We start from the raw sequence: 23753 nt of genomic DNA on the forward strand, positions 1-23753 counted from the left end.
GTATTAAAAGGGGGGAAATGTCAGAAAAATATGTATTAGTGTATGTATTAGTAATATGCTTAGTGCATTTAAGGCTTGAAAAGGGTTAACACATTTATTCTATTTCACACTGCATAAAATCTGTACAAATTGCAGAAGCTTTCTAACCATGTATTGTCATGAAATATGCGCAGCTATAATCTTTGCTTACGCTTTGGAAATTTACAGGGAAGCAGATAATTTCTGCTTGTGTCAGGGAAATAATGAATAGATGTAACATTTGTATTAATGTTATGAGACTTAGACAAGGAGTTCCGCTTGTGCTGTGAGAAAATACACAGCTGCAGAAGCTATAGATAATCAGAACAAAGACTGCTTGAAAATATGAACTGCAATCAGTATTTGCTTGTGCCTAAGTTAGAAAAGTACATTGAAATGTAACACATGTATTAGAACTACACAATAGAAGCTTATAACGGGCTAGAGCCCACCAAGGCCAGGTTGTTTGTCTCAAAATGTTTTTCATAAATCCAGTCATGTCAGCAGAAAATCTGAGTAACATCTGCTGTAGAACAATACTGAAAGTTGTGTTTGATTACGTCAACCATAGAAGGCAATGTCTTGTAGAACAGAATAAGAATAGCATACTTCCTGTTAGTAGTTAGGCAAAATCCTGTATTTGCATGTTTTTGTCTCCTTGCAGCAAGTTATTAAATGTGCCTTATCTGAACCTTACGTGTATTGGTCTTTGAAGTTTTTTCCTTTGACAGTATCTTTAGTTAGTCACAGGGCAAAGTTGGGTTTTATTCATTTTGTTTTAGGTGGGGCTAGGCAGTTCAGGGTATCTAAGAAGGTTGAGTTGAAGAATTCTACGGAGTTATCTCGCGGAAGAGTTTTAGATTGTCCCAGATGGATTCAACCACACAGTGCTGTAGGTACATCAGTGTGTCACTGACATGATCTTCCATGCATTCATTGTCTTGAGGATTTTTAAGAAGATTAATATTACTTGTGTTATTTTGCATAGTGCCATTGCTTGCTTCAACCTGAGGACTATTCCATTAGTGAATGGGTGTTTTATCCTGTCATTTTCTACAAGGAGAGCTATGTCTCTGTCACCTGACAATGTCTTGGGGAGCAGCTTCAGTAACAGAACTGTCTGCAGGTATGTTTTATACTCTGTACTTTGCATGGAAGATCATGTCAGTGACACACTGATGTACCGACAGCACTGTGTGGTTGAGTCCATCTGAACCATTTATTGCCTAGGTTCATAGGTTCATAGGTGTTTACTAGGCTAATGACCACATGGGCCTTTTTAAGCCTAGCCATGCATCCCAAATCTCTGACAAGTTCTGATACCCTTTATAAGTGTAAGCAGGGGCTTAGGAGATGAACCATTTACAGGTTGATCCTGCATCATTTTTCACCACACCTGGTCCCTTAAAGTCTTATCTACCTTATCCTTCTTCATGATTTTCTTCCCATGGACTTGTGATGTCTACAGCAGAGGATCAGTCTCCTTTTGCTGAGTACATGGAGACAAGGTGCAGGATGCTTTTTTAACATGTTAGACATGCTGAATGTAGTTCCCTTGTGATTTGCACTTATGATGCAAGAGTCAAACTGTAGTCATGGATCTTATAGATTTATAATAACTCTGGGTGTCATTTAATTGTACACTGTACATGAAATGTCAAGAGTTCAAAAACAAATTGAATTCGACTGAAATAAATAGAAATCAGTAGGTTACATGCACAGCTAAATCAATATATTTGAGCTGGAAAAATATTAAATATTTCATATCAGAGTATGACAGAATTTTGAAGGATAAAATGTTGACAAAAAAATAAAACGTACTTCTTGAAATTGTTTTTGTTTAGTAATATACTCAAGTCTAACTCTTCATGACATCAAGGACTGCCTCTCTAAAAATGTTTCTTTAAGTCCATGAAAATTCATATTCATTGCTTCAGTAATGATATCTATCCAATGAACCCTCTGCCTTCCCTTTCTTCTTCAATTCTTTTGCCCTCAATCTTTCCCAACATCAGTGGTTTCTCTAGTAAACCCTGTGTTTACTTTATGTGGCCAAAGTATGTAAGTTTTAGTTTTACTATCAGACTTCCAAGTGAACAGTCTGGGTTTATTTCCCTAAGTGCTGATGATCTGATCATCTTGCAGTATATAGAGTGCTCAAAACTTTCTCCAGCATCGCAATTAAAAAGCATCAGTTTTTCCAGTGCATAGCTTTACTCATAGTTTAACTTTCAAAGCCTTATGTTATTACTAGAAAGAACATACCATTGCATATAAAGACCTTTGATGACAATATGATGTCTTTGTTCTTTAAAATCTAATCCAGATTTGCCATAGCCTTCCTTCCAAAAAACAAACAGCTTTTAATTTCAAGGCACCATGTGCAGCGATCCTTGAGCCTATGAAAACAAAATCTATATTGACCTCCACTTCTTCCCTGTTTTTAAGGAACTGTTAGGACTAGTTGACATAATTGTATTTCATTTTTCTGATGTTGAGGAACAAGCCAGTTTTTCCACTTTCCACTTTCACTTTCATCAACAGGCTCTTCAAATCTTCCTCACTTTCAACCAATATAGTGATGTATTGTCTGCATACCTAGGGTTGTTAATATTTCTCCTAATAATTTTGATTCCAGCATCAGATATTTATCATGATATATTCAGAATGCAAACTGAATAAAAGGGGGAGAATATAAAGCCTGGTTGTACTCCTTTCCCTATCCTGAATCAGTAAGTTGTTCCATATTCCAGTCTAATTAATGCATTCTCTTCTGTATGAAGAATCCTTAGGAGGCCTATAATATGATCTGGTATCCCCATTTCTCTAAGAACTTACTGCATTTTCTTATGGTTGGCACAGTCAAAATCTTTAAACCAGAACAGGTTTTTTTTTTTCTGGAGCTCCCTTACTTTCTCCATTATCCAACAGATATTGGAAATTTGATTTCTTGTATGTTTACCACATCACAAAACAGCCTGCACATTTGGTGGTCATTGGTCCATCTATTGCTGGAGTCTGAATAGCAGGATATTGAACACTACCTTGCTAGCATGTGAAACAAGTGCAATTGTTTGATAATTTGAGCATTCCTTAACAAATATCTCTTTTTTGGGATTCTTTACTCAACAATAGTGAAACCTCATATCTGGGATATATAGCCAGTAGGGACAGAATGTACAATATCTGGAATTTGGGATGCAGGAGGGGAAAGGGCCATGTTAAAAATCATTACTTTACCTTAAGTTACATTTTTAAAGTTAAGTTTCATCAAAGTGTTGTGCTTTATTAATATTGCAAAACAAATCACATGCTGGAGTCTGAAAGTGCTGGTTTTGATCATCTGTGATTTCAAAGTTGTTTGCATTTTGGAATGAAATATTGAACATTGATGGTTTCAATAATCTGTGAGTCAAACTTATGTCATGCCCCTGGTTTGAACGGGTCTATATTATAACATCGAATTTTATAAACATCGAATGTTATAATATTGAACCCGTAATGTCTAATGCTGAAAACAGCGAAGGTGCAGGACACTGAATTCTTTCCCAGGGAAAGAATTCGGTGGGCCGTTGCTGTGGCTTCGCTGTTTTCTGCGTTCGATATGTTGGAACATTACGGGTCAGGTTCAGGTAAGTGTGCGATTGTGTGTAGGTTAGGGTTAGGGGGCGGGTTGGGTGAGTTAGGGTTAGGGAGCGGGTCAGGTAAGTGTGCGGTTGTGTGGACGCGTTAGGGTTAGGGTGCGGGTCAGGTAAGTGTGCGATTGTGTGTAGGTTAGGGTTAGGGGTGGATTAGGTGAGTTAGGGTTAGGGTGTGGGTCAGGTAAGTGTGTGGTTGTGTGTAGGTTAGGGTTAGGGGGCGGGTTAGGTGAGTTATGGTTAGGGCGCGGGTGAAGTGAGTGTGAGATAGTGACGGACCTTAGGGTTAGGGTTGGGTTAAGGTAAGTGGATAGCTAGTAGTGTATGTAAAGTTTAGTTTAGGTTTAGGTGTAGGATTTTAAGTGTATGTGTGTGAATTGCTGTTTTTTGTGTGGTTTTGTGTTGTGTATATGTTTCCCGGAATAGCGAATTTTTTCAATGGGAAAAAAATTGCTATTCTGACTGTTTGATGTTTTCAGATTTCGGTGTTTGGGGTTCGATATTATAACATTCAATGTTAAAGAAATTCGATGTTATAATATAGACCCTATACCACTATGACAGTTTTGCTTTTGTATATGAACAGCATAGAGCATTTGAATATTTTGTTTAATTTAAACAATGCCTGTATTACTACTATAAATGAATTTCTACATTACACATTGGTGGTATCATAGAAAATAGATAATGAATATAGGCAAAGGCTGATTGTCCCATCTTGCCTATCATTGTCCTCTGTATTTACATATCACATTCATCTTTCTGCATCCTTTTATTGATTAGGTGGGTTCAGAAGATATATATTTAGTATTAGACAGGGCCAACTACAGAGTGAACCCTGTTGTTATAGGTTTAATTTATGCATATTTACATTTTAGAGATGGCCCCACTATATTAATATCCAGATATTCTAGTGACTAATATGTATTTTTTTAACATCATGGTTAAGGGTGAATACCTTATGCCTCAAACCTTCCTTATTCTTTAAAAATTCATGTCACTTTTTCAGCTGTATAAATGTATTTGTGTGCTGTGGCTTTGTTACAGGACTGTAGGGCTCCATTATCCAAATTATTTGATACCAGTATTAAATTAAATTGATAAATGAACATGAGATTGTGAACATGGCCTATAAATCTTCCAGTCTCCCATTCACACGGTATGGAATATTTACCTAAATGTTTGCAAGCTTTGAAAAAATTTCATGAAATTTCTAAGCATTGGAAGCATTTGTAGAAATGGTCAGAGGATTTGAAACCTTAATCTACATTCTTACAACCCTGAGAAGATGCATATATTTCAACTTCTCAAAGACACTGAAACACAAATAAGAGAGGTTTACTATAATTTTAGTGATCACTACAGTGTTGAATCACTAAATAACATGACCAGAAGTTTGCAAGATGAGAATGCTGAGGACTTCTTGTCCAAACAGTGTCGAACATGGGTCCAGAAGGGTGGCCAAGTCTGGGAGTTCGAACAAGTAGTCCTCAACATTCTCATCTTGTGACCTTCTGATCATATTGTTTAGCAATTTGAAATTGCAGCAAGTGCTAAATGATAGTAAACCATGAGCTATAATACCTTTTATTGGTCCAAGAATTGCTCAAGCTTTTGGGATGGCATAAGCCCTTCATGAGGAGTTATTTACTGTACTGATGTTAGATACAATGATTGAATATCCACTTGTACCTAGGAAAAGAAGTACCCAGTTGATTTCTAATTGGCTAAGAAAGCCACTTGAAAAGTGCCAGTGTGGAAAAATTGTGCAGCTCCGTATGACTTTTACACCTCAGAGACAGACATATTGTGTGTATACTTTTATGTGTGTGTGTTTGGTAGACAGAGTGGGAGACACACACACACATAGAAAGATCGACTGTGTAAACCTGAAACAGTAGAAAACCAGCTCAAGCCATACTATAAAAGTCAAAGATTTTTACATAGTATTCATTTAGCAGAGAAGATTAACACATTCTGTGACATTTACTAAGGCAATAAATCACAATATAGTTGAACTAAAACTTTGCATAAATAAAACACGTTACATTGTTAGCATCTGTCTAAATGTCATGAGTAGGTGACTTCCAGTATGGCTGTATAGTGATTAACAGAGTGATTTCAGCTCTCAAAGTTGAAAAAAGAAACTGAGAGATAAGGGCCAGACACTACAAGTTTTAGTAAATTCAGTTACTGGCTAGTAAGTACACTGCATAGATGCCAGCAAAGAAGAAACTTAGAGCACCTGAAAGAAAATCAATTACAAAAGGATAAGAGAAAACACTAACTAGGTAGCATTCTGTAGCTGTTCAGCAAAAAAGCAGTTCAAGCTCCAGCTTTGGTGCAAGACATGGCTTCCAGTAATCTAGAGGAAAATAAATCAAATATGCTCAGAGCTGATTAAAATAAATGAAACATTGAAGGAGTATACCAACTCAACTAATAAAAAGCTGGAAAACATGGAAGAAGCTTTAAATAGCTATTTAGCTGAATTGATAAAATTGCAAAAATCAGAGGTCAAAATGAAGAAAAGGCTGGCTGAGTGTGAGACTTTAAAGTGCTATTTTAAAAAGATGGTAGGGTTAGAGGACAGAGCACACACAGATTTTCTGCTGTACCAGAGAAATTGGAAGGACAGACTGTGTTCTTTTTAGAATGCACAAATAAGCAACTGAACTGGTATTTCTCAGCAGGATTCATTATTTGAAAAGGCATATCATGTGTATCCTCTAAACCTGACCATGAGAAAGCAGCCAAGACCTGTACTAGTAAAGATGCAGTCAAACCAGCAGAAAGAATTAACCCTGACAAAACTGTGGCAAAAGGGAAAAGTATTAAAAATTGGAGATAGTAGACTGTGAAAATGATTATCCACTGTACAGTATGCAAAAGAGAAACACATATATCCAGCAATCAGGAACGTCATGAGGCAAGTGTGAGATTCAAGCTGCTGTACCTAGAATAGTTTTTCCTGGAGGATTATTTTTGATATAGAACAGGCTAAAGAGAAAATACAGAAGTTTGTCCAACAAAAATGAGCCATCAAACAGAAGGGGGACTGCTTCTCATTCTTCAGATAATAAAGCTTATAGAGAAACATAGCCTGTTCAATTAGCTCCATGGGCCGGTGTTATGAACCAGTGCCCCACCCCCTTAGCTCTTAAAGTGAGGAGCAAAACAAAAAAAAATTCTTTCTAATGACATACCAACCAGGCTGCCAGATAAATGACTAACTCACTCACTCCAGCCCCAGCCATAATTCAGGTACAGTTTTTCTGCCCTGCCCACAACCTTACTTTAATATCCATCCATCCACAATCATATTTTATTACAAAAAAAAAATTAAACTGTAGCAAACTGCTCACTACAAATGTAGTGCTACAGCTCTTACATTTTAGTTAAAAAAAACATTTCTTTGTAAACTGTAGCAAACTGATTGCAGTTTATACTCTACCTGCATTGAGAGCTACAGTGCTCAGGTTTTAGTTAAGTTTATTTTTTTAACTTTTAAACTGTAGCAAACTGTTTGCTACAATGCAGCAAGCACTTGCTAAAGCTTAAACCACAGACAGAGGGCTACATAGTTAAAGTTTGACCACAAATGCAATGCCAGCTTTTAAAAGCCTGTATTACATTAAAGAGTGATTGGGATCAACTGATTACACCCCCAACACTTTGCTTCCAGGGCTGTTGCCCCTCTCACCCCTGCTCTAGCTATCCAATGAAACCTTTTCCAATGTTCAGAAGGAAAATATTTGTGTGGCAGAAAAAAAGCACAGGAGCTGACTAGAAGACTTGGGAGTACCTAGGACTTGAAATGGAATCTGAGGTTGGAATACAGGGATGAACAAGAAGAAGACCAGCAGCACTGAAATTAGTAAATAAATGTGAGACTATAAAGCATCGGCCCCATTTGTCAAGTATTATTTTAGAAGAAAAAGAGGAAAGATTGGACTTTTATTAACCTTGTTAAACTTGTTAGGGACTGAAACGCACATGCCCCACTTCATGTCATTAATGTTTGGAAGGACACTGAAGGGAAAGAGAAAATAAAAAAGAAAAGTAACAGTAAGTAAAACAATTTTTGCTTTTAACAGTATTTATATAAAACATTTCATGATATAAATTGCATGTTATATAGTAAAGCAGTTTCAGATATTGTATGTGATGATGATACTAAAGTGAACAAGTGACAAATTTTCTTCATTTTAGTTTGAAGAAATATAGGCATTATAATGTAAAAAGAGAAGAAAGTCTGGAAAAAGTATATTTAAGTTAACATGCTGTAATCTTGAGTTGTGGGGGGGGGTGCAAAAGTGCACAGATATAATATATGTAGAGGTGATATGTTCTCTCCTACTTTCACACAGGTGAATGTCTGTATTAAGGTCATTGGCGTAATCTAATAACATGTTTTTTGTGTAAGCAAGTAAATAATAGGATACTGAATGCAATGAAAAGTTTTTCTTTGAAAATTAATTTGTTCATTGGAAGTTGAGAGTTTTGCCGAGCTGTACATTTAGTACTTGTGTTTCCATGGTGACAAGCTGACTATATGGGGAAAGTAATAAAATCCAGGACACTTTTTTAAGGCCAAAGGTTAATGTTTTTTGAAAGCATTTAAGTTGTATTTCACATCTGGGAGGGTAAAGAAGATAAAACAAGCATAGAGAGCAATTAGTGTAAGTAGAAGAACAGCCTGTAACATGCCTCTTAACATGGATAACTTTAATGTTAGGTTAAGTTATGCCTGTGTGTGAAGCCCTCATTTTGGGACAATTGTTCCTATCAGAAGGATTACTCTTCATTATTTGAAGATGTACATAGTTTTGAGTGTTTGTTTTAACTTAATAAGTTATGGGGTGTTGTTCTGGGAGTGGTATTTTTTTTTTTGTTAAAGGGTTTTAATTAAAACAAAGGTCTTGTAAAATGTGACATTGGTCCAAGTGGAGATGAGAAGAAACATCTGTATAAGAGATCAGTCTGCCAAACATTAGTGGGTGCATGTAACATAAAAACTAGAAACAGATATTTAAAAAAGCTGTCATATATTATACATTGGAATAATAACTTCTTATCATAATGGCCACATTAAAGATATTATTTTGGAATATGAATGGCTTTACGAGTATATACAAAAAGGTCAGAGTACTGAATTATATTAAGAAATGCAGACTGCAAATAGCAATGCTACAGGAGACAGATTTGGAAAGAAGTGAATATGCAAATTTGATAAAGAAAGGATTTCAGGATTCATATTCAGTAGCATATCAGGGACAATGGAAAAAGGGAATATTATAATAATTGCTATTGGAGCTCCAAAAGTGGTAGAAGAGGAATACAAGATAGTATTGGTAGATTTTTGACCACAAAGGTAACAGAATGGTAAGAGGCCAATAAGACATTTGGACTGCAGACTAGAAACTGCCTTCCCTAGCAAAAACTGATATCAGAGTGCGGGCAACAGGAAAATGATAGGGGAATCCTAAGTGAAAGACCTGTACTGGTAGAATTTTTAGTTGAATTTAGAACAGAAGCTGTTGTTAAAAATGTATAATTAGTAGGGCATATAAAATACCACACAATAACTATAGGATCATCAGAGGAGGTTAGAAAGATTGGGAAAAGAGATTGGATAAGCAATTCACAAGGAAACAATGGGAGGGCATATGTTGACTCCCAAATAGGCAACAAAGTCCAGAAGATTTAGGGTGTTTGCTTGGAAGTGCTTGCCTAAGTATTTTTATACTCTAAGCAGAATTTTTCCTCAGGTAGATGGCAAATGTTGGTGGTGTGTTGGGACAGAAAAAGGCAACAATCCTCTGCTCACCAGGCCTACAGGACATCACAGGTACATGGAAGAAGTAGTAAGAATAAAAAAAAAAAACACAGAAGCTGTACTGCCCTAGACAGTCTAGAATGAGAGAAGAGGAGGGGCCTGCCAGAGAAAGCACACTTCTAGATTGGTCAAACTAAGGGTTAGAGTTAGGGTTTTAGTATGGCTATATACTTCCCCCTCCATGGATCACAATGCCCATGAAGCCTACTTGACCAAACTGGAGACAATCCAAATTTTACTGAACACTTTGTTATGGGGGATTTCAATTACCTCGCCATCAGCTAGGAAATCTATGCTAGCCCTAACTCACTGGCAGAATGTTGCTGTCCAAGAAAACAAAGGCAAGGCCCCAACAATGGAAAAGCACCCTCCTCAGCCTCAACAGGCAAATAAGATGACTTGTCAAATCCTCCAAGGCCTCCTTTGACAGAAAATTAGCAAGTACAGCCAAGGATAACTGTAAGGTCTTTTACGGTTACATATGTAACCTAAAGGGTAGGATCCAAACATATGCAGAACTAGTGGCCAATGGTATCGTGCACACTGACCCCACAGAGATAGCAAACCTGCTAGTGGATAGGTTTGGTTACAATTTCACTCCATTATCCCCTCCTAATGTACAACAAACCTTTCCCCACCCCCCACCCCACCTTACATATCTGAAGACAGGTCCCCAAAGCCATGTCCAAGACAAAAAAACACAGCTTCTTTGGGACCAGACAACATTCCAGGCTGTCATCTAAACAGGCTAAAACATGAACTAGCATTAACACAAGGTACCCTTTTCAATCATAGCCTAACCACAGGCTTAGTTTCTCCAGAATGGAGAACAGAAATAGTTATTCCCACAAAGGTGGCCTAGCAACAGACCTGGGGAAATTCCAGACCCATAAGCTTGACCAGACTCATCTGTAAGGACATGGAATGTATCATTATGGACCTCATAAATAAAGGCATAGGTGACCTCCAAACCTTGGATCCTTCCCAATTTGGCTTCATGAAGGGCAGATCGTGCCTGTTAAATCTGGTGGAGTTCTTTGACAATGTGACCAAGGCCATTGATGAGGGCAAATCTGTGTACACAGCATACCTCGACTTGGCAAAGGCTTTTGACACAATTTCACATTCAGGCATTACTGATAAACTTAGCAAACTGAATGTAATCTCCGTTGTAAGATGGGTTGCCAACTGGTTCACAAACTGGACACACACTATCAAAATGGTTGACTCCACATCAACCAGCCAACCTCTTACCAGTGGGGTGCTACAGGGGTCAGTGCTGGACCCTCTACTGTTTAGTATATACTTCTCAGAAGTTCAGGTCAAAACTAAGGGGTTGTGGTTGACCACGTTTGCAGACAACTACAAACTAGGTGCAATCATTAAATCCCCCAAATTATGTCAGTATACTCACACAGACCACAACTGGTGCATTGGCCACAGTCTCAAACTGAATGCAAAGAAATGCATCATCATTCCCTTTGGCACAAACAATGTCCCTTCATACTATCAAATCAATAACAATACCCTAAGTACCCATGAAGTGGTAAGTAACTGCTACATTAAATTTGACCACTGTGTGTCTACTGTTGTAAGGAAAGCTTTCTACATAGCACACTTGATTAGTAAGGGCATCGCCTCGACAGCAAAAGAAGTTATAACCCCCCCTATACTTAGCATTATCCAGTCCATAATTGAGTATAGTGCTCCATTCAGCATGTACCGTACTAAGCACCTGCAACAATTAGAGAGACCTCAGAGGTTTCTAACAAAGAAGATCAAGGGGCTCCGGCATGTGCCTTACACAGAACAACTAAAGTCCCTGTCACTGTACTCCGTATTGTATAGACTTCTTGAAGACTTATGCCTGGCCTACAGATCAATCCAAAACCCACACCTAATGAATTTGCTGCATATCTGTAAATCAAATGGGAATAGGACTACCTGTTCCAGGGACTTAAATATGGCCTGCAGTTAAATAGGACATGCTGGAGGGACAGCGTTATCTCCCAATGACTGCTGCAACTTTGGAACAGGCTACAAATTCATGAGAAAAAGAGCACCTCTATGACACTATTCAAGAGGAAGAGTGGATGGGACACCTTAAATTCTTACCAGGGATAGAGCCAACAACCCTCCTGGACATGGGCAGTCATCACTCAATGCAATCTTGGATATTGACTAGCATTTCTATGGTATTACATTGGGATGAAATGGCTAGGTTTAACATGACATCCGCATTGATAGCCTAGTAATCTCCTATGATCCTATGATTTTGGGAGCATTATGAGTTGGCAGACTTTAAAAATTCCCCATAGAGTTCTCTGTCAGAAATATTAGGTGAGCAAGTGGGAGCAACTAAGTAAATGATTTATTTTGAGTTGGGATACAGGATTTGAAGTGCCTAGACATAGTAAGGCCTTGTTAAATTTAATTCTAGTGGTTGTCAAAAAGCAATTTCTAGAAAATGGAAATCAAAATCTATACCAACTGTATTTGAAGCAGTAAATATGGTAACAGAGATAAATAAACTGGTAGTGAGATCTTTAGAAATGGGTAGGAGCAAACTACATAGAAAAAATAGAAATTGTGGAAACAATACATGCACAATAGTTTTTTGGAGGAGGAGTGAGGTTTAAGGGAAGGCAGGAATTGAGCAATTTATGTAATGTTGGATTGATGACAATGGTAATAAAAGCATGTATATGATGTGTAATGTTTTGTAACCGTGAACATGTTAACATGGTATGTTTTCTTTTATATTAATGTATGTTTGTCTACGTCTTAAGTGATACTTCAATAAAGCTGTTAAAAAATTCCACAAACATGGCATTACAGCAGTTACCTGAATGCTCTGAGAAGTTACAGCTGCATTTGAACATTCAGTCTATTAACTGAAATATTGGAAACGTGTAGAGCTGTTTAGATCCTTTCTAGAAATATTCTGAATGCAACAGCATTTGAAATGTTTCTACAAGCAATAAATCCAAAATGAATATGAGCAACAACAACAGAGCATATGACTAATTTGGTACCTACGTATTATCGCAACCAGATTTTCATGGTTGTGAAATTCGCATACTTCAACTGTACTGAGGGCATGAAACACAGAAAGGGGTTATACAAAGTCCTTATTGGTGACAAGAAAGTTTGCATTACCTTCAGGAAGACAAACAGTTGAAAAAATCGTCTGCCTGATTTGCATGCATTACAGATGCACGGTTGATTTGTCAGGGCTGCTATCGTTTTGAGAAATGTAATTTGTAAGTACAAATTTCTCCATGTTCTAAAAAGGGTATAACAGCCAATTTTAAATTCTGTGCCTATATTATGTGTTTCAAATTTCACAAACGGGCTTTTATTAATAGGAAAATGCAGAGTAGATGGGATGAAATCCTTTACAATGAGCTTCTCTAGTGTCCTGGATTCCGTATTTACCAGACTTTTTCTTCCTTTTTTTTAACATATATGTAATTGGGCACACTGATACCTCTCAAGTGTCCAGATGTATGAATCATGTTTTCAAGTGTTCCTTGCCAAAACTGATTTCCGAATCATCATCGCGTCTTAATGTCAGTAAATTATGGGGTTATGGTCAACCTAGTTTGATTTGGCCGTGAACATGAAAGGAAACAAAAAAGAGAAGATTTTTGCCAGCTTTGGAAACTACTTGTGAGAATAGGTAATGTCAGCCGTGCTACTTCATATACGATTACATTGTGTAAGTGTCGATAGAAAGTACCTGTGTATGTATGCAGCTTACTGTGTTCCTGAAACGTAAACAATGTAAACCGGCAGTAGAAAAGACTTTGAAGATCACTTCTGAGTCTTACATGCAGTCGTTACAGTTGAGGTATGTGAATTTCGCGACCCCGAAAATCTGGTTGCGATAATACGTAAGTACCACTAATTTATACAAAGACTTCCAAGCTATTGTACACATGGTCAAACCCTATATGCTCAGAACATTTGATACATTTGTATAATAGAATTATCAGATCATTAATATAATTGATTACATTTGTCCTGCTGGTTGCAGTGAGCAAATTGAATAAGGGGGACTGAGAACACAGACTGATATGAGGTATTAGGAATGTTATGTGAAGAATGAGGAATGCAGAATGATTATTTTGCAATGTGGGATGTGGAAAATGATGTCACTGTCAGTTATTCAAAAAGCTGCAAAATAATTATATTTTGAGCAACACTACCAAATTTTAATGTTGTACAAATCTATGTCCTGAGACATAAAATAATGAGTTTGGTTTCTAAAACCTGCCTCATACTTTCTAAATGCACTATTTATATTTCCCTTTTAAAAGTACAAATGAACTTGGCAAAAACAAGAAATTAAGTTTTTATTTTTTTCTACCACTCAGTTCATTGCACAATTGCATATTTACCACCAAAGGGAAATACGTTCATACTTAAATGAAAACATAAAAATTAATTATAGCTCAATTTTTAGGGATTTTGCACAAAATTATTTCAATCAATGTTATATAGAATGACAATATAACAACTGTGCTTCTCAGGCTTACTATTTTTGCTATGTGTGTAATCAAAATTGTATTTATTTTGGTGTCATTTCTTTCTTTCTTTCTGATGGCACTTATTTTACAATGTATATTACCACAACAGTTAAATAAAGTAGTTGGTCACAAGACTATGCATACCATATACTGTGCCAGATAGAGTTATGATGTCATTGTAATAAAATATTAAGTATGGAACTTAACATAAAAATCATTGTGAAAAAGGTGCTCAACTACTTTTAGCTTGTAGTGTAGTGATAGTGTGTATATACATTTCTTTAAACCAACAACTGATTACATACTATACATAAATATTTATAAAGTGCTTTTGGTGAGGTATATATTTTTACTGTTTTTCTCTGGCAGCTGGAGTAGAAAATACATTCTGTAGAACTACCTGTTAACAACTAATATATCCATGTTGTATATCTCTCAGAGGTGGACTGCAAAAAAGCTTGCAGCATATTTAATATAGATTTAACAGCATGTAGAATATGGGCGTACTTGGGTTCCACACATTTTTTTTCTGCTATAGTGAACTAAACCATAAAGAAAAGTCAGGACAGTAGATTAGAAGTATCACTGAAGCTAGACGTGTTCTAATGACATTATATTTAAGAAGGTGTAATTCAGAATTTTCTAAAGTCAGATTGCTCAAATATTTTGGTTTTAATTCCAGTAGATGTGGAAAAACGTGCAAAAGCCAAACTACTGGGGGATTGTGTCTGTCTCACAGTTAAACCACAGCTTGTAAAGCATTGTTTCCCAGTACCTGGCTTTGCTGCAAGGAATAACACATAGAAAAAAGAATGAAACATTTTCACCACTTATCATGATTACCCAACATGGATTGGTCAGTCAGACTGCAAGAAAATGGATTTGGAGGCAAGTATGGCTACAATGAGAAAAATCATTACCATGTCTATGAACAAAACATTAGTGCTGTCAGACCTGACCACACAACTGTTCTTCATATTGGCTCATGCTTACTCTTACAAAGGTATCTTGCTACATGTACATGCACACACATTCAGACACCCATGCACGTGCACATATTCAAACACATACATACACACATGCACACTCACTCACACTTACTTTCAGACATTCTAGCATGCACATGCACCCTACTAACTCATCAACAAGCTAGTGCCCCTCTCCCACTCAACCACATTCATGGAAAAAACTCAGCCATGCACTTACACACACACACACACACACACACACACACACACACACACACACACACACACACACACACACACACACACACACACACACACACACACACACACACACACAAACATACGTATCCAGACAATCAATTCCCTACTGAACCTCGTATTGTGATCACCCAGCCACACACACACACACACACACACACACACACACACACACACACACACGCACACACACACACACACACACACACACACACACACACACACACACACACACACACACACACACACACACACACACACACACACACACACACATTCATGCAGCCTCATTCATGTCCCTATTGACACACACACATACCTAACAGCACCCATAATGATGTCTCTCCTGAACTTACCTGCCCTATTAGTACAAAGGAGTGAAGAGGGTGATGACTGCATTTTTTCCTCTTACAGTAAAATTTTTCTTGATTGAGTGATTCTTTGAATTGCTCAGTCAAGCAAACTGGAAGCCGCAGACATTTCCTGAGGAGAACTCATGGCTGAATAGCATTGTCTATTCACCCAGTCTGCCAGTCTGCCACATTATCGTACAGCTTTGTCCATGTGATTATTGTCTACTCTGAGGCTCTGGTGAGTGGAAAACCTCATTGCAGGGCAGTCCATGAATCAGAAAGAGATAGTATGATGCAGAAACCTTCCAAACTAAGGTTCTGCATTATCCTACACCTTTCTGGACCCCACAGTAAGAGATATAATGCACTTAAAAGTCTTAAAATCAGTTTATATTTTTTTCTTGTTTTTAATGAGTAACATAATTTGCTTCCATTTTGTAACATGTTATAAAAATTCACTTAAACTCTAGGCTAAAAATAATTAAGATGCACTTAAGTAATATGATAAAATGTAACTTACTGTATCCATGTGCCTTACCTGTGTCCATATACTTGATTGCAGTGTCAAATTCTCCTCAAATAAACAAACAAGTTCTTGGAACTCAATGTCGCTATAATTGAAACGGTCTCCAAAAACAATAGATGCAATAATGTTGGCAACAGCTGTTTGAATCATATTTTGGGGGTCAAATGGTTGTCCTGGAAAAGATGTGAAAAAAAATCAAAGTACAGAAGACAATTACTCACCGAAGTTGTAAGTCAGAAGAGAAAATTTGTTATTATTGCTTTGGAATTTCAAATGACTTCATCTACCACAGATCTGCAATTGCTGCAACATGGTTTATACCTCTGTATTATAAATGTATATGTAGTTATAAATTAAAGGGAGATTATAGCTATATGGAACTGGTAGGCAATACCACTATGTTGTACTTATTAAGAAACATGAATGTTTTATAGGTTCATAGGTTCATAGGTTCATACTAGGCTATCTGCCCGAGGGCATTTACAAGCCTAGCCCATAGTTTTGTGGCTTACGCCACCCCTTTAGTATGGGGAACTATACCCATTATTTTGCTGTGCCTCTGTTGAGCAGTGACACTGAGGTAATCCCTGGGGTATATCTGCGATCTCCCATCCATTGGTCAAGATTTCTCTTGAACAAGGCCAGCGAGGTGCTCTGCCTCACATATACCGGGATTTTATTCCACAGCATAGGGAGTCTTTGGGTGATGAATCTATCCCTCCAGCACGTCCTATTAATAGCCGTGTCGAGGTTTAAGTCTCCCGCCTTGTGACTCTGACGGATCTAGATTTTTGAGGTGAAGCATATTCATCAAATCTGGGTTTGACATGGCCTTGTATGTTAGGCAAAGGTCACCTCTGAGCAGCGTGTTTACTGAATAGAGCTGGAGTTCTTTCAGTCGGGCAGCATAGGACAGATGTTTGAGACCCTTTATCCTTTGGTGAGGAACTTTGTGGCCTCTCCAGCTGCTGCAAGTGTCGGGTCAGATACATTCAATGGGGCATTGTACTCAATCATTGGTCTGATGAGTGATGAGTATAGGGAGACTATGACCTCCCTTGATCTAGATGAGAATCCCTTCACGATAAGGTGGGCAATGTAGAAGGTCTTCCTAACTACTTTAGCTACATGGGTGTCAATGACAGACTACTATCAACCTGGGTCCCCAGGTCCCTGATAACTTCTTCTGTGCTCAGTGGATTGCCACCTATTTGGTAGCTAGGGTAACCTTGTTTTTCCAAGGGTATGACTATGCATTTTTGGCATTTAACTTTAGGCCATGGCTCTGGCACCAGTTATCCGCTTCTGTGAGACCCTTCTGAAGGATATCTGTGTCAGATGTGTTTTCTACTATGGCCGAAGTTTGCAGTCATCTGCAAACTTTGTCAGCCATAACCCTCCTGTGTTTGCTTGTACTGGAAAAGTAGATGCCAAACAAGAGTGGGCCCAGGACTGAGCCCTGTGGTACACCACTTGTGACAGGCTTTGAGTCTGACATGGTGCCAGCAACTCTGACCCTGTGGGTTCTGTCACTCAGCCAGTTTGCAACCCATCTTGTGATGTATGGGTTAACATTTAAGCTGATGAGTTTTTCAATGATACCCGAAAGGGGTATTGTATCAAGGCCTTCGCCAGATCGAGGTAGGCTGTATGGACTGCCTTTCCTCATCAATGGCTTTGGTGACTGTTTCAAAAAGTCAACCAAGTTTAGAAGGCATGATCTGCCTTTGACAAAGCCAAACTGGGATGGATCCAAAGTCTGCAAATTCCCTATGTCTTTATTTATGAGGTCCATTATGATCCTCTCCATGGCTTTGCAGATAAGGCTTGTCAAGCTAATGGGCCGTAATTTCCAGGGTCGGTGGAGGCACCGCCTTTGTGAAGTGGGACCACAGTTGCAGTGCGCCACCCCTGGGTAATGATCCAGAGGTAAGACTATGATTAAACAGCTGTCCTAGCTGTGGGTTTAATTCTCGCTGAGTTCGTGGAGCACACAGCCGGGGACACCATCAGGTCCCATGGATGCTGTGTTTTTGCTTTGGAGAGAGCAGTTCTCACTTGGGCTGGAGATGTTTGGGGGCTGCAACGCTGATATAGATATCTCTCCTTTTGGGGAGGGGAGAAGTTTGCACTGAACCTGTCAGCCAGTATGTTGGCAATGTCTGTAGGATCAGTAATCTTCACATCATTTTGAACTAGTTCTGAGCATATCTGGGAGTTTCCTCCCAGGTTTCTAACATAGCTAAAGAAGGCCTTTGAGTCTTTAGCTATTTTTCTCTCAAAATTTGCTTTGGATGATTTTATGAGAGCTCTTAGTTTTTTACTTATAGTGATCAAGGGTGTCTTACCTTTTAAGGATTTTGCTCTATCTTGTAGTAGCTTCCTCCTTTGTTGTAGAGTTTGTTTATGGCTGGGGTCCACCAGACTGGACGCTTGCCTTTGTACAAAGAGTCTTTGTTTTGCTTGGGATTGCCTTTATCCATGCAGTCCTGCAGGTGCTGGTAGAAGGCATTTGTAAGTGATTCAGCTGCTTGAGTACTGTTTTCTGCCGCTCGGGGCCTTAAAGGAGACCACACTAGTCTTTAGAAGTGTGAAGTCGGCTTTCGAGAAGTTCTTTACTGTGGTCTTTTTATTTCAGGTGGGGTGGGATGAGGACCTCCAGCGAGATTAGTTTGTGATCTGATCTCACCAGTGAGGGGTATACTTCGGTGTTGAACATTGTGCTCCCATGTTCGTGATAATGAGATCAAGTATGTTTTCTCCTCTTGTGGGGATGGTGACTAGTTGTTCCATGGCATTTGAGTTTATGAATTCCAGGAACTTTTGGGCTAGGGTGTTTGGGCTTGAGTAGTGTTCCCAGTCTATATTAGGGTAATTGAAGTCACCTAGCATGATGGTGTTTGGTGATACATTTATCCCTCTAGTGTTTTCAGGAAGGCCATGTGAGGTTCCTGAGTTTGTGAGGGTGGCCTGTAACATGCTACAATTTGTAGAGCAGTCTTGCCTATGGTTAATTGCACCTGGATGGTCTCTGATGCATCGTGCGTTGCCACCAGTCTTGAGGTGTGGGTGTCTTTGATGAATATGGATACCCCACCTCCTTTCTTGGTATTGTCCGGATTTTGGTGCCGGAACGCATGATAAGAGGTAAAACCTGATAGTGCTGGGGTGCTCTCAGGAGCCTTGAACCAGGTTTCTGTCACTGCACAGACATCGATGTTCTCCATACTGAGAAGGGCCTCGAAAGGCATTTTGAGATTTTAGACTTCTGGCATTGAGCAGCATTACCCTTAGTTTTTTCCTTTTTGTGTTCTAGGGTGGTAGGTTTAGAATTTGAGCCTTGCCTAAAAAGGCACTATGGGGTGGCAAGAGCCTTTGCCAATATCCGAATCCCAGGGGTGACAGGTGCAAGCCGCCCCTCATGGCAGCATGGCTTGTCCAGCATGTCATCCCAGGCAGACAGACATTGATCCCCTTTGAATGACACCAGAGTTTAAGCCAATTGTTAAAGCTGATCATCTTATCTCTGTATTGTGGCATCATTCTTGGTGAAGGTAGGATACTGCTCAAGGTCAGGGTCATACCTGCCTGGGCTACATAATCAGAGAGCTCCTCAATGTCTCTTTCATGTAGTCCAAGGAGGGGGGTTTTTTCCCCCCTCACAACAGTTAAATAAAAGTAGTTGGTCACAAGACTATGCATACCATATACTGTGCCAGATAGAGTTATGATGTCATTGTAATAAAATATTAAGTATGGAACTTAACATAAAAATCATTGTGAAAAAGGTGCTCAACTACTTTTAGCTTGTAGTGTAGTGATAGTGTGTATATACATTTCTTTAAACCAACAACTGATTACATACTATACATAAATATTTATAAAGTGCTTTTGGTGAGGTATATATTTTTACTGTTTTTCTCTGGCAGCTGGAGTAGAAAATACATTCTGTAGAACTACCTGTTAACAACTAATATATCCATGTTGTATATCTCTCAGAGGTGGACTGCAAAAAAGCTTGCAGCATATTTAATATAGATTTAACAGCATGTAGAATATGGGCGTACTTGGGTTCCACACATTTTTTTTTCTGCTATAGTGAACTAAACCATAAAGAAAAGTCAGGACAGTAGATTAGAAGTATCACTGAAGCTAGACGTGTTCTAATGACATTATATTTAAGAAGGTGTAATTCAGAATTTTCTAAAGTCAGATTGCTCAAATATTTTGGTTTTAATTCCAGTAGATGTGGAAAAATGTGCAAAAGCCAAACTACTGGGGGATTGTGTCTGTCTCACGGTTAAACCACAGCTTGTAAAGCATTGTTTCCCAGTACCTGGCTTTGCTCCAAGGAATAACACATAGAAAAAAGAAAGAAACATTTTCACCACTTATCATGATTACCCAACATGGATTGGTCAGTCAGACTGCAAGAAAATGGATTTGGAGGCAAGTATGGCTACAATGAGAAAAATCATTACCATGTCTATGAACAAAACATTAGTGCTGTCAGACCTGACCACACAACTGTTCTTCATATTGGCTCATGCTTACTCTTACAAAGGTATCTTGCTACATGTACATGCACACACATTCAGACACCCATGCACGTGCACATATTCAAACATATACATACACACATGCACACTCACTCACACTTACTTTCAGACATTCTAGCATGCACATGCACCCTACTAACTCATCAACAAGCTAGTGCCCCTCTCCCACTCAACCACATTCATGGAAAAAACTCAGCCATGCACTTACACACACACACACACACACACACACACACACACACACACACACACACACACACACACACACACAAACACACAATCATTATCCAGACAATCAATTCCCTACTGAACCTCGTATTGTGATCACCCAGCCACACACACACACACACACACACACACACACACACACACACACACACACACACACACACACACACACACACACACACACACGCACATATGCATGCACGTGTGTGCGCGCGCACACACACACACACACACACACACACACACACACACACACACATTCATGCAGCCTCATTCATGTCCCTATTGACACACACACATACCTAACAGCACCCATAATGATGTCTCTCCTGAACTTACCTGCCCTATTAGTACAAAGGAGTGAAGAGGGTGATGACTGCATTTTTTCCTCTTACAGTAAAATTTTTCTTGATTGAGTGATTCTTTGAATTGCTCAGTCAAACAAACTGGAAACGCCAGACATTTCCTGGGAGAACTCATGGCTGAATAGCATTGTCTATTCACCCAGTCTGCCAGTCTGCCACATTATCGTACAGCTTTGTCCATGTGATTATTGTCTACTCTGAGGCTCTGGTGAGTGGAAAACCTCATTGCAGGGCAGTCCATGAATCAGAAAGAGATAGTATGATGCAGAAACCTTCAAACTAAGGTTCTGCATTATCCTACACCTTTCTGGACCCCACAGTAAGAGATATAATGCACTTAAAAGTCTTAAAAATCAGTTTATATTTTTTCTTGTTTTTTAATGAGTAACATAATTTGCTTCCATTTTGTAACATGTTATAAAAATTCACTTAAACTCTAGGCTAAAATAATTAAGATGCACCCTAAGTAATATGATAAAATGTAACTTACTGTATCCATGTGCCTTACCTGTGTCCATATACTTGATTGCAGTGTCAAATTCTCCGCAAATAAACAAACAAGTTCTTGAAACTCAATGTCGCTATAATTGAAACGGTCTCCAAAAACAATAGATGCAATAATGTTGGCAACAGCTGTTTGAATCATATTTTGGGGGTCAAATGGTTGTCCTGGAAAAGATGTGAAAAAAAAATCAAAGTACAGAAGACAATTACTCACCGAAGTTGTAAGTCAGAAGAGAAAATTTGTTATTATTGCTTTGGAATTTCAAATGACTTCATCTACCACAGATCTGCAATTGCTGCAACATGGTTTATACCTCTGTATTATAAATATATATGTAGTTATAAATTAAAGGGAGATTATAGATATATGGAACTGGTAGGCAATACCACTATGTTGTACTTATTAAGAAACATGAATGTTTTGAAACATTTGTACTATTTCTCACCTTTGCCATAATCCTTTGCTATCACTAAGTACTGTAATACTACCCCCATTCTACTCACAAAACAGAAAGCAAAATCAGACACTATATTATTCATCCAACTCTCTGGCCAAATATATATATATATATATATATATATATATATATATATATATATATATATATATATATATATATATATTGCTCCCACCCCTTCTATAATCATGTTTTTATTTATTGAAAGTCCTATCCTAGCAAACTCCCATTTCTTCTTCACAAATAATTGTTGTATCTCCACCAGGGCTATAGCTAACAAAACAATGCTATCTACCTGATGGGATAGAGAATTATAACTTTTACCTTCTTGCAAAGCCAAGATTTTTCTACATCCTGCATTTTTAGCATTTTGATCACTCTGTTTACCCTTAAGTTTCATAAGGGTTTAGGTATGCTCATTATTTTCCATTCCCCATGGTCTACCACCAAATCAGCTATTAACCAATGACTAAATTTCGGACTAGCTGTATACCACCTATACACAACTGCCCTACAGAGATTTCAGTCCATCTTCAGCCTTTCCAATATCTTGAAATATTCAACACTATCAGATGTTTTTTTCATGCTTGATACCAGTAGACTAGTAGACAACCTTTCTGTCCTTTCAGTATACTCATATTCTATAAGCATAGCTAATAATATTTTACAATGTTTCCTTCCTCTGCATTCCTAATTCATTCTCTGCAATACTTTTTAGCCATCTCTCTGACCTCTTCTGTATTATTTTCTCTGAATTTTATAGTCTGCCTTTAATATTATTACAGACCACCAATTTCCTAAATCTTCCAATTCTACCCTTTATTTAAAACTCAGATTTATGTTTTTTTGTATACCTTTAGTCAGTTTCCAAGTACACACATTAATCTAAAACCTCCACCAAAATGTCTAACTGCCAAATCTGTTATATTTAATAATAACTATAGCTGATGCCTCCAACACTTAGGTTACTACTAGATGGAGCATTGTGTATGTGGCCCATTTGTCTTACAGCAATATGGGATAACCAGGATACATTAACTGAATCCCTAATACTACCTTCTGTTAATTCCTCCTACAATTTAAAATGCCTGTTTCTCTCATGTTCCTCCCATTTTTGCAGTGTCTGCTCTTAGAGTTTTTGACAGAAATGGATGACTCAAACTCTCCAGACACTGCACTTGTCAAAACTACATGTGAAAGAAGTATAAAAAGCATTTTTTGTGGTGGACAAGTCTCCATGTATCCCTCATTTAGACCTCCACACCCCTTACTTACACAATACTAACTCCACAGCTGTACAACCATAGGTAAAATTGAAAATTCCCATAACAGTTTAAAAAAAAAACATCTTTTGTAAATATGATCTGCAGTGGAGCTGACAAATTTAATAATCATTTCAGAAGTTATACATTTGACTTGCCAAGTGTACATTTCTGGATTTATCATTCATACTATGGTAGATCTTTAGTGAAACAAAAATTGATGAAAAAATGTGATACATCACATG

At 38.1% G+C, this 23753-nt stretch overlaps 2 protein-coding genes across 2 annotated transcripts in view; both read right to left on the minus strand.

Moving 5' to 3' along the window:
- The window catches only part of RPL12 (ribosomal protein L12), a 53323-nt gene extending 40267 nt beyond the window's left edge, over positions 1 to 13056 (minus strand). Inside the window, 1 exon segment of the mRNA XM_044084927.1 lies at positions 13033 to 13056. Coding sequence (XP_043940862.1) covers positions 13033 to 13056 — 24 coding nt within the window.
- LOC122814195 (cytochrome P450 2J2) overlaps positions 1 to 23753 on the minus strand; it is a 441925-nt gene that overhangs the window by 269094 nt on the left and 149078 nt on the right. The window contains exons 4-6 of the mRNA XM_044086801.1: positions 21793 to 21953; positions 20537 to 20591; positions 16145 to 16305 (exon numbers count right to left, since the gene is read on the minus strand). Of these exons, the coding sequence (XP_043942736.1) occupies positions 16145 to 16305; positions 20537 to 20591; positions 21793 to 21953 (377 nt within the window). The remainder of the gene's footprint in view (positions 1 to 16144; positions 16306 to 20536; positions 20592 to 21792; positions 21954 to 23753) is intronic.

The sequence above is a fragment of the Protopterus annectens genome, chromosome 10.part0 (genome assembly GCF_019279795.1).
Source record: "Protopterus annectens isolate FY-2018-M chromosome 10.part0, PAN1.0, whole genome shotgun sequence".
In the NCBI taxonomy this organism is placed as follows: domain Eukaryota; kingdom Metazoa; phylum Chordata; order Ceratodontiformes; family Protopteridae; genus Protopterus; species Protopterus annectens.